General features: G+C 65.4%; 1 protein-coding gene across 1 annotated transcript; it reads right to left on the bottom strand.

Annotated features, from left to right (window-relative positions):
* Positions 1-4,871: 4,871 nt before the first annotated feature.
* UBALD1 (UBA like domain containing 1) lies at positions 4,872-10,813 on the bottom strand. Its single transcript, XM_032197590.1, has 3 exons — positions 10,653-10,813; positions 6,656-6,715; positions 4,872-5,929 (listed from the first exon to the last, which is right to left on the bottom strand). The coding sequence occupies exons 1-3, from the start codon at positions 10,758-10,760 to the stop codon at positions 5,609-5,611; spliced, it is 489 nt and encodes a 162-aa protein (XP_032053481.1). The 5' UTR covers positions 10,761-10,813; the 3' UTR covers positions 4,872-5,608.
* Between the last annotated feature and the right edge of the window lie 1,029 nt (positions 10,814-11,842).

The following is an 11,842-nucleotide window of genomic DNA, read 5'->3' as shown; positions in this document are numbered from 1 at the left end:
ACTTTGCCAGGGCGAGGCAGCGGGAGCCAGGATACACGTTCCCCTTCACCCTCTTTCATCCGAGTTTAGGGGAGCTCCATGGGTATGGCCACGGGCCAGCCAGATGTGGTCGATGCTGTGGGACTGTGGCCCCTGTAGGATGGAGCCCTGTGTCCCAGAGACACCTCCGGGCTGCTCAGCCTCCCTGCTCACCGCATCCTCCAAGCCTGCAGGGACCCAGCGGCACCAGCTGAACCCCTCCCTATTCCTCAGGTCACGGACAAGCTCCAGGAGATGCTCACCACCAGCTGCTCTCTGAAAACCACCATCGAGGCCTTCCAGGAAGAGCTGCAGCTGCTGAAGGACAATTTCCAGAAGGTGCGTGCGCGTAGCTGGGCTGGTGCTGGAGGGCCCTCAGCAGAGGGGTTGTGACAGGGATGAGATCTGGGTCTCGGGCTCCTTCCCACCCCAAGGAGGAACTGGGCGATGTGGGATCTGCCCAGGGGTTGTGGATAGACCTCACAGAGCCCCACCGTGGCCTGGGCTGGGCGCTGCTGATCCTTGCCTATCACTGCTGGTACTGCCCCCCACCATGCCCACTCCCTGTGGATACCGGGCCCTCCCATGTCCTTGTTTATCAGGCTGGTCTGGAGGAGCTGCGAGAGCGGGCGGCACAGCAGGACAAGCACAGCAACCTCCTGCAGAACATCCTGGGCCAAATGGTGAGCGGGGAGAGCCCCAGCAGAGGGGCTGGGAGTGGGTGCCCACGGCACCGGTGCTCAGAGGCACTCAGCGCCCAGCCCCTGCAACCACCCTGCAGGCTTGGGGACAGAGTGGCACTGGGGGTTCTGGCAGGGTTTGGTGTCACTGTCCCCAACCCAGGGTTGTCCTCCTGCACCAGGGCTGATTTCTCTTCTGGTCACAGGCAGAGGTGCGACGGGAGCTGGGCACCTTCCCCTGGCAGGCCAGTGTGCTGTGCTCGCTCTGCAGGGTGTCCACTGGCGAGGTTTGTGCACGCTCCCACCTGCCAGGCTCTTTGCTGGGGGCTGTCCCTTCGGCTCTGGCACGGCACAGAGCTCTTCTCCTTCCCGAAAACCTCAGGGCTGTTCCATTTCAGCTTTCCAGCCGGGAGCCCAGCCCTGAGGCCCCCCAGGAGCCAGCCCAGGAGGCACAGTGCAGGCTGAGCTGGCTGCCGGAGCGGCACGTGGCCGTGGAGACCTGCATCAGCTGCCACGAGAAGCAGGTCCAGCAGCGTGGTGAGCACTCATGGCCCCACCACGTCAGCTCACTGTGCTGGGCTGTTCCACTGGGTCCTTGCCAGGATCAGTGCGTGCTGGTGCCACACTCAGCCATCCAGGCTGGGTCCCCAAGCTGCTGCAGCCTCCTTGTCCCTCTGCCTTGCTCCCAAACACACCGGCACAGAAGCTGTGGATGTGGCTCCTGCCCACAGGTGCCCTAGTGCGGGCCATACCTAGGGGCTGGCAGCAGGGCTGGGGCATGTCCCCAGCCATAAAGCCACCCGGGTTACAGACAGCGCTGTGCTGCTGGCCTGCAGGAGCCAGTGCTGCCTGGAGCAAAGCTTTGGTGTCTGTTTTCAGCAGATTCGGGGACCCTGGAGGATGTGGCCATCCGACTGGAGAAGGTGCAAGGCGAAGTAAAGCACCTGCAGGACAAAGGAGAGAAGGTGCCAAGATTCCCAGACCTCAGGGTTGCTGCCCCGTGGCCTGGGGTCTGCAGCCCATCACCCTGCTCGCCAGGACTGCTCTGGTGTCATCTGCAAGCCTCCTTCACTGCCTCGTGTGGGTGCCTGCCATGTGCCTCACCTGGGGCCACATTTTGTCCTCCCTAGGGGCCAGATTTTGGCAGGGAGGTGCTGAGCCAGGTGGGGCAGCTGCAGGAGCAATGCATGAGACTCCAAGAGGCTGCGGAGCGGCTGTGGGCTGACACCGAGGACACCCAGGTGAGCATGGTCCCGGGCTCAGCTGAGGAGGAGCCACTCGTGCCATGATTTGTGTCCGATCCGGGCACTAGGAGCACTAGGCAGGTGCTAGGGCATGGCAGATGAGGCGCTGCCAGAGCAGGGAATGAGCCTTGTGCCTAGGGGAACCCCAAAAGGGGAACCCCGTGGGCAGGCAGGGCCGGGGGGCTGGCTGGCACTGTGCCCCTCAGAAAGCAGACGAGGCCGTGCTGGAGCCCAAAGTGAAGCAGGACGAGCTGCAGTGCGCCATGGCCCAGCTGAGCGAGATGATGCAGGACCTGCTGCAGAGGATGTCCCTGCACGGCCAGGCCAGGCGGAAAGCCCTGGAGCTCGTCAGCGAGGTGGATTCCAAGGTAGTGCTGTCACCTGGGGCGGGTGGTGGTGACGGGGACACGCACCGGGGGACAGTTCCCCCGGTACCCTCTGCACCAGGAGGGTGAGCCCTGAGTCTGCCAATGCCAGGAGTCCCCGTGCCAGGGCTGGGCATGACCCAGGGTGTCCCCAGCGTCCCTCGGGGGCAGCAGTGTCCCCTGAAAGGGGCCTGGTGTCCCACTGGGCCCCTCTGCCCTCCCCGCACGGGTTCTGTGCAGTGCTGGCTCCCCTGCAGGCGCAGTGGGAGCAGGTTTGGAGGCTCAGCAAGCAGTGCCACTGCCAGGGGCCTTGCTTCGATACCAGCGGTCCCACCAGCCTCAAGAGGTGAGGGCTGCCGGGTCCCATCCTGTCCCGGCACATCCCCTTCTATCCTATTCCACCCTGCCCCATCCCATCTCCCTCCACCCTGTCCTTTCTGCCCCCAGTCTGTGCTGTCCCTGCCCCATCCTGCCCTGCCCACCCCATCCAGATCCTCGTTGTCCCGCGGGGTTCTGGCCACCCGGGGGACCTTGCGGGGTGGCTGCGTGCTGTCAGGCCACTCAGCAGCCCCCGGTGTTGCAGGCACCACTTCTACCCAGTGAAGTGCATCTCCTGCGACAGACCCCTGGCCATGGCCCCGAGGCCGTGAGTACCGTGCAGCCCCCCTGTGGGACCCCCCCTCACGCCGCACCCTCACTGGAGACCGCTGCCCGCCTCTGCCTTCCCTCCTCGTCCACAGGCACTTGGTGACGGTGCGCAAGGCCAGCCTGCACCTCCAGCCTCGTCCTGCCAGCGCCAGGGGCACCAACCGCGGGGCACAGCAGCTGCCGGGGAGGTGAGGGCTGCGAGGTGACACGTGTTGGGGGTCCCTCGCCCTGGGCAGGAGTGCTAAGGGCAGTGCTCCCTTCCCAGGGACAGCGAGGGGAGCAACCAGGCCAGCCGGGGCCCCGTGACCCCCCCCAGGCCACTGTCCACCTCCAGCTCCCTCGCCACCGTCTGTCCCTTCGGAGCCCCCGCGGATTTCAGCTGCCAGCAGGTGAGCCCCCAGCCCCGTGTGCCCCAAACCAGCCAAGCCCAGCCTCAGGCACCTCTGATGGCATCGGCTGCTCCTCCCTCTAGGGCCAAGTGGATATTTTGGGCATTGACGGGGTCATCTACAAGGGCAGGCTGAGCTCGCAGGCTGCCAACGGGAACATCGCCCCGGGCAGGGACCTCCCAGGTAGGGGAGCAGTGCAGGGCACCACGTTAGCTCTGTCCCGAGCCAGCACATCCCAACGGGGGTGCCTCAGATCCCTCAAATCCCCCCTGCAACGGCGTCCCTGCTTCTCGCCCTGAAGGCACGAAGTCCCGCCAGCCCCCTGCGGAGAAAACGCGGCGCACCCCCAAGTATGGCAGCCACTACGTGTCCCCCTACTCCTGTGAGTGCCTGTCCCGGGCGTCCTACACGCTGCCAGCCCCACCGCCTGGGCTCACCCCGCTCCCTGCGCTGCCCGGGTGCCACCCGGGGGTGTCGTGCCCCGTGCAAGGCCGGTTGTCTCCCTGCCCTGCAGGTGCTGCCATGCGGACCAGAGCTGTATCCTCGGGGGGCCGGTGGCAGGCCGCTGCGGGTGGCAGGACAGCGGGTGTCTGAGGTGCCCGGGGGGGCTGTAGGAAAGGGGCCGGAGCCTCAGGGGATCAGGGGGGTGGGAGCCGTGCTGCCCCGGCTGCTCCTTCCCCCTCCAGCTGCGTAACACCACAGGCCATAAAGATTTGCTCTGCTGCCTGCCCTGCGTGGTCCTTGGGTTCGCTGGGGCACGTGGGGGGCGTCCTGGGGGAGTCAGCGACCAGAGCCTGACCCCCCCATTCCCTGTGGGGGCGTGCAGCCTGGCCACGGCACCAGGGCACAACCGCACCCGTGCCGGGGCTCTTGGTGGGGCTCAGGAGGGAACATCCAGCTCCAGCCCTTGTTGTCTGTCCTCTGCTGCCTCCCCTCCAAGGGCAGAGGCAGCCCAGGTGGAACCACCGCTTGTAGAAGTTACTTTAGCAACACAAAGATTGAAATGAATTACTGACTGGAGAGCACAGGGATGCAGGGGCACGGGGAGAAGGCTCAGCAGGGGTGGCACTCTCACAGGGATCTCTAAGAGGGGGTTGAGAGGCCAAGGAAACGATCAGAGAGCTGGAGAACCTCTCCTGTGGAAAAAAGCTGAAAGAGATGGGAGCTTTCAGCCTGCAGGAGGCTCTGGGGAGACCTTACTGGGCCCTTTTCATAAATAAAGGGGGCTTGTAAGAAAGATAAAGACTTTTTATCAGGGCCACGTAGTGGCAGGACAAGGGGCAGTAGCTTTAAACTAAAAGAGGGCAGATTTGGGTTAGCTATTAGGCAGAAATTCTTCACTCAGAGGGTGGCGAGGCCCAGGCTGCCCAGAGGAGCTGCGGGTGCCCCATCCTGGGCAGTGCCCAAGGCCAGGCTGGGGGGGATTTGGGCAGCCTGGGGTGGGGGCCACGTCTGTGCAACCCCCCTGTGCCCCAGCCGGCCTTCCCCGCGTCCCACCGCTGCTGCGAACGAAGCAAAGACACGGGGTTGAAAGCAGAAGAGCGTGTATTGCAAGCGGCTGCGGCGTGTCCGGAGAGACTTCCAGCCGCCAGGAGAAAAGAACAGAGGGGTTAAAAATGATCCCAGTCTCTAGGGTTACACATTGTCATGCAAACAGCCCCGGGGCAAACCCCATCCCAGGAGGGCGAGGGGGACGGTGCCGCTCCCCAGTGCTCCCCCCAGCCCCACTCACCCGCTGGCCCACGCGGGGTGCGGGGGCAGCCCCTGTTCTCCTCCTCCTCCTCCCCAAAAAACAAGCGGTGCGGGGCATCCACCCCCACCAGGACGCGTGGGGCCGAGGGAGGGGGGACACGGCACGGTCCGTTCCGTGCAGCGGGGCGGCACGGCTGGCGCGGGGACCGTGAGGGGGTCTCCTCCGTTAAGTGTCACTCGCATGCAAACTCCAGTGTCCCGAGAGAGAGGAGGGGGTCGCCCCCTCCCCGAGAGCCCGAGCACAGCGTGGGCCCAGGCAGAGGCTGGCAGCGGCCTCGCGTCCCACGCAGCCTCCCGCTGTCCCTGGGGAGCTCCGTTCAGCTCTAGGACAAGTAAAAACTACTTCAAACCAAACCCATGCAAGGCAGCTATTTGCTCGTGTGTGTCTCTGTGGCCGCCAGACGCCCTGGCGGCGGAGTTCCTCTCCTCTTCGGGGAGGGGGGGAAAAAAAAAATATATATATATATATTTATACGCAGGGGTCCCCGCCACGTTCGCTCTCCGCTGCGGCCTCATCTCTCTGCCTCCATGGTCACGTTGGCCTTCTGTTCTGCCGTGGCCTGCTGCGAGACGGCGGCCGGCCAGCCCGCGGGCTGCACCGGGGGGGCCGGAGTCCACATGCTCTGCTGCTGGCCGGGGGGAGAGGCCGCGGGCCAGGCGGGGTTGAAGGCCCCGTGCTGGGGCAGCGGCGGGGCCGGGGGCGGCGGGGAGGTCGCCATGGAGGCCACGGGGCTGCTGCTGTTGAAGCTCTCGGAAGCCTTGAGGCGGGAGAACATGGTGAGGGCGTCGGGGAAGTTGGGCGGCGTGGCCGGCGTGTTGGCGGGAGTGCACATCTGCGGGAAGGAGACAGGGGGTCAGGGGAGGCGGGCGGCTCGTCCTGGTGCATCGGCCCTCAGCACGGCAGCGCGTGGAGCCCCAGCGCCTCCAGCTGAGCCCCGGCTCAGGGAAGGACACGGGGGGACCTGTGGGACCTCGCCGCATGGCCCAGGCCCTCTCCTGGCAGGATGGGACCGGGCAGCCTTCCTGATGATGCCCCGCACCCTTTCCCCTCCACGCACGGCCACGCAGCAGCCGCTGGTGCGGGCTGTGCTGCAGCTCCCTTGCTTTGCCAACTCCTTCTGGGTGCTTCCTGCAGGCAGCGGTTATTTAGGGCTCTGAAGATTAATCCTGTGGTGAGAGCTCCTGTCAGAGGGCCTGGGCAGGACCCCGCTGCGCCTCCTGGTGCCACCAGGGGCCTGCAGCCCTCTGGCTCCGCAGGCACCAGGCTCAGCCCCTGCCCCCCCAGGAGCCTGGGCGCACTGCGGCCACGCCGGGCGTTTGCTCTGCACGCTCCAAATCCCCAATTGTCCTGGAGAGTCAAATGAGGCCACGGCAGGCAGCAAATCCCTAAGACACATCTGCCCAGGCAGATTACGGGCTGCTGGAGCACGGGAGTTAATGGAGCAGAGCCTGGGGAGCGCGGGGAGAGCTGAGGCGGGCAGCAGCCTCGTGTCCGCACGCCCCTGTGCGCGCACACCCCACGTGCGAAGCAGCGGCTGGAGAGGTGGGAGAGCACTTACCATCTGATGGTGGTGGCTGTAGGGGATGTTTGTTTCTTGAAAAAAAGCACTGAGAGCAGTCTGAAAGAAAACAAAAGGAAGATGTTAGCAGCAGCAGGGAAGCACAGCGCCCTACCTTACTCCTGTATGCACCAGCGGGGCTTTGCGTGGCCGTGGTGGGGGCAGCAGCCTGCCTCCAGCTCACTCCCTGCTGCAGAGGGCACTCGTGTGGTGCCAGAGCCACACTGCCCAGCGCCTTGCATCTGTTACCCGTTTTGGCCACCTCCTGGCAGAGCTGGGACAACATCCAGAACGGGCCCTGAGGGGCTGGGCTGCGCACGCCACGGAGCCAGCAGCAGCAGAAGTTGGAGAAGCGGCCACTTCGGGAGCAGACCCCAGCAGGGGTTTCACAACTCAGAGATGCTCTGCAACTGCTGCAGGCAGGGGGAGGAGGGAACCCGAACCCAAACCCAGCAGGGGAAGCGGCGCGGCAGCTGGCGAGACGCATGCCCTGAATGGGACGGGACCACAGGCACAGAGCTGCACAGGGCAGTGAGACTGAGCCCGCTGCAGCGTTTTGGTTTGCTTCCAGTTCAGAGCAGCCATAACCTGGTGGCTGTCATATGCCCGTGGCATTGATGGGCCGAGGAGGGCTGCACGGAGGGAGTGCCGGGCGCAGGCTGGCGGGGAGGGCAGCCCAGGCGCAGGTTTGAGGGCTGGGAGGAGACGGCGGTGGCTCTGGGGGCACATGGGGCTGGGCTGATGGAGGGTCGGCAAAAATGAAGCTGCCCCATGTTCTGTGCCAGGTTTTAGTTGAATTGGGGCTAGAAAACGGTGCTTTGGTTCGGCGGCAGGTTATACACAACAGGAACGTTCGGGCAGCGGGCTGGGCTCATCTCTGGGCTAAGACAAAGCCCCCACCATCCGCTCACCCCTCCCCGTGCCTCGGGTGTGAGACACGGGGCTGCAGCAGCACCGAGCCCTTGCTCCCCCCTGGCAGCCAGCAGCGGGGCTACCCGAGCTGCTCGGACACCCGAGAGGCAGAGGCAGGCTGTGCCAAGCCCGCCGCAGCCCGAGCACCGCAGCCACGTGAACGCTGTGCTCTCCTCCTCCCGGTGCCCACAGCCGCACGCTCGGGGACGAGCATTGGCAGCTCAGCCGGCACGGGGCCTGTGGTTTCCTGGCTGAGCTGCTGGCAGGACCAGGTGGCGTTACCTGGCTGCTACAGACCTCGGTGGGGGAAGCAATTGGTGCTGCAGAGTGTGGTCACTGCCCAAGCAAGGCTGCTGAGGTGATTCCTGTGTTCCTCACGGGGCAGGCTGCGACCTCTGCAAGCGCCCAGCACCTCGGGCAGGACGTAACGGGAGGGTCTGCGGGCCTGGAGATCAGCCCCAGCACCGCGCCACCTTCGTCCCGGGTGAGGTCGCACGGCTCTGCCCTCAGACGCTATCTCAGGCAGCGGGGAAGGCGATAAGGAAGGGGGAAAACAGCGAACGGGAAGCAGGCGCAGAGGTGTGGGCACAGCCCAACGCCATAAGGCGATTAGAGCTGCTCTGTGCTCCTGTGCCCCCAGTGGCCTCGGGTCTGGGACCGTGCCAGCAGCGGGCGGGGGCACAGGAGGCCCCTGCTGTCCCCACACCCAGCCCCGGGATGAAAGCTGCCATCTGGGCACAGGACACACCACAACCACGGCCCCTGTGCCCCAAACACCGCACTCTCCCCGCCTCGTGTACCCCCCAGCCACAGGGGGGGCATCCCCAGGGGCACCGGGTGCCAGGGCCATAAGGCCCCGCGCTGATCGCAGCGTTTCTCCGCTCCCCAGGGTGCCAGGAGGCGGCGGCAGCGATGGGGGCCCCTCATCCCTCAGGGGCCCCCTGCCCCTCAGCCACAAAGGAAGGGGAAGGAGCTCGCTAGAGCATAAAGACAGCAGAAGAGAAAGTGGAAATCCCAACCAGAGCCACAGCGAGCAGAGCCGGGCACCTGCTCCTCCCCTTGCACAACCTCACCACCCTGAGCAGAGACACCGCGCTCTGCAGCAGCAAAAAGGCACGAATTGAGCTTTTTTTTTTTTTTTTTTTTTTTTTAAACAGCTGACGTCTTCTTATTCTTCCCAAGCAGCCCCAGGGGCAACCAGTGCGTCAGAAAGCCAATTAATACTCTTCTACCTGAGAAAGGAGCCCGGTGCACGGCTCAGCCCCGAGCTCAGGCTCTGCCAACACCTCGCTGCCGGGGCCCAGCCGCGGTGGATGTCTGCTGCCCTTCCCGGTGCCTCCCCCAGCAGGGGCACCCGTGGCCCCTCAGGGCCCCGCTGCCAGCCCCAAGTTGCCTCCTTCAGCCCCCCCGATGTCCCTGCCGGTCCCTGGGAGCAGGGAGGCGATGGCAGAGTGCAGCACGAGGAGGCCCCGGGTTCCCTGTGCGACAGGAGCAAAGCCACAGTGAGCACAAGGGGAGACCCACGTGTTACCCACGAGCTGCTGCCCATGCCCTGAGGACAGGGGAGCATTCCTGCAAAATAAACGGCTTCCTTGTCAGGGGCCCGGACACAGTACGGGCTTGGAGCAGCTCATCCTGCAGCAAAGGCAGCTGTACGTACCCCCAGAGCAGCTTCCCACCCGCCCCCACTCCCACGCGCTGTCCCAGGCCGTGTTCCTTCCCCCCAGACAAAGCACAGGGCCAGCAGGACACCAGGCAGCCAAACCTCTCCGCGGCACCCTCCCCCAGCAGCCCTCAGGGGATTGGGGCCGCCTGGAGGTTCGCTGCCGACCCAGGGGCTCCACCAGCAGGTCGGGCTCAGCGCAGAGCCAAACGTGTCTGACCAGGGGGGACGCAGGCCCCCGCCGGCTCCCCAAGGAGCACATCACCCCACGGCCTCCCTCTCCCTCCTGCACCCCCGTGCAGAAGCAGCGAGCAGGGCTGGAACAGGCAGGTGCTGCTCCAAGCACTGGCAAAAGGAGCCGGGGCAGCAGCCTGCGGGCACCAGAGGGCTCGCACCGTGCCCCTGGAGGAGCGCTGTGAAACCAAGGAAACCCTGACTGAAGGCAGCGGAAATTAGCGCTGAACTTGCCTGAACTCCACCAATTTATTCTCGCCACAGAGCCGGGCCAGCCAGCAAACGGGCACCAGGCTGGAATAACAAAAGCCTCAGCACATCGCATCCGAGAGGTGCGAGCGCTCCGGAGCCGGGAGCCAGCACCTCCCCGGCGTGGCTCCCCCGAGGAAGGCATGCCCAGCGGCCATTTTGCAAAGGGAATTATCTGACCGTTGCACCAAAAGTGAGTGGGAACACGGTAATGGCTCAGCGCAGCGCGTTTGTTTACAGCCCAGCTTCCTCTGAGTCATGTGAGCGCCGAACCGGCAGCAGACGGCTGTTTGGACTTGTGCAACTCGCCCAACGGTGGCAAAGTTCCGCCAGGAGCCCTTCGGAGGAAAAAAAGCAACTTCTGGGGGCTGCCACCAGCCCTCCTCCCGTCCACGCTGGGGTGGGGGGGGTTTGCTCAGAAGGCCCCAGAGGGCCGCCGCCGCCCCGTGTTGGTAAACAAAGCCCTGGGCACGTCACGCACGCAGCGCGCCCGCCGCTCTCGCAGGGGCCGTGCCGGGCGAGGCTTGGGGTGGGCACGGCGGGGCACGACGCCTGCCGGGCCCCCGAGCGTGCAGGGCCTCGTTGGGCTTGGTTTGAAGGAGCCGGTGCGGTGCTGGGCACGCCGCCTCCGTGCACGCCGAGCGGCTGGCGAGGTGCTGCCGCGCTGCCTGCTCCATCCCACGGCCGCCACATCGCCGGGAGGCCCCGGGACGGGCTGCGGGGGCTGCGGCTCTCGCTCAAACCCCGAGCAGTGCCCAGGGCCCGGCGGCTGCACGGCAACGGCAGGGCCTGGGGCCACCGGGGGCTACCGGAGGGGGGGGAGCCGGGCCCGGAGCGCTGCGGGGAGGCCCTGAAAGAGAACGGGGGGCCCCCAGGACACGTCCCCATCCCCCCCTCACGTTTGGGGCCCGTCCCGGCCCCGGGGCGCGGCCGCCTCACCTCGAACTGCCAGTGCGCCGCCTGCAGCAGCTGCTTGGCCTGGTCGGCGGCGCAGCCGGCCGCCAGCACGAACTGGTTGATCATCACCTGGTGCTTGAGCTCGTCCATGGCCCCCCCCGCCCCCTCCTCTTCCTCCTCCTCCTCCTCCTGCTGCTTCTTTTTCTTCCTCCCTTCCTCCCTTCCTCCTCCTCCTCCTCCTCCTCCCGCCGCCCTCACGGCGCCGCCACCATCGCGCAGCCGGCGCGCCTCACGCCAATGTTTACTGGGCACTGACTCACGGCGCCCGGCCAGCCCCGCGGGGCGGGAGCGGAGCCCGCCCCCGGGGGCTGCCGGGATTTGTAGTTCCACCCCCTCCCTCCGCCGCCGCGCTGCCCCCCCGCGTAGCCGCCGCGCGGACTACAGCTCCCGGCAGCCCCCGCTTTGTTTGCAGGAGCCGGCGGGCGCTTGAGTGACGCGGCGCGTTGGCCAACCGCCGCCCGCCGTGCGGTAGTACCTGGCCATATATGGTCAACAACGCCGCTGCCCCCAATGAGAGGGCGGCGGGGGCGGGCCCGGCTCCGGGCGGGGGGTGATGGCGGGGGGAGGGGGGGGGGGCGCGGTGTTTACAGGCGGCCGCGTGCCGCTTCCTGCTGACGTGCGGCAACGGCCGCGCGCGCGCACGGCGGGCACGCCCCCGGGGGGGGCTGAGGCCTGGGGCCGTGGTGGTGGCAGCGAGGGAAAATGCCGAATAAAAGTCAAATACCTGTCGTGAAATATGAAATAAAAGTCAAATACCTGTCGTGAAATGTGAAATAAAAGTCAAATATCCCTCAGGAAGTGCCTATAAAAATCAAATGCCCCTCATGAAATGCCAAATAAAAGTAAAATGCCCCTCATGAAATGCCAAATAAAAGTAAAATGCCCCTCATGAAATGCCAAATAAAAGTAAAATGCCCCTCATGAAATACGAAATAAAAGTGAAATGCCCCTCATGAAATGCCAAATAAAAGTAAAACGCCCCTCATGAAGTGCCAAATAAAAGTAAAATGCCCCTCATGAAGTGCCAAATAAAAGTAAAATGCCCCTCATAAAACGCCTCTAACCAAACGTGCCCGTGGCTCTGCCCTGTGAGGTGGCAGCACGTGAGGGAATGTTCTGGAAGGAGCCGGGGGCTGCAGGCTGAGGGGTGCTGCCTCCCGGCACCGCATCCC

This window comes from Aythya fuligula, chromosome 15 (assembly GCF_009819795.1).
Source record: "Aythya fuligula isolate bAytFul2 chromosome 15, bAytFul2.pri, whole genome shotgun sequence".
NCBI classification, from domain to species: Eukaryota; Metazoa; Chordata; class Aves; order Anseriformes; family Anatidae; genus Aythya; species Aythya fuligula.
Note: the sequence above shows the minus strand (reverse complement) of the source record. Positions and strands in the feature narration are given on the sequence as shown.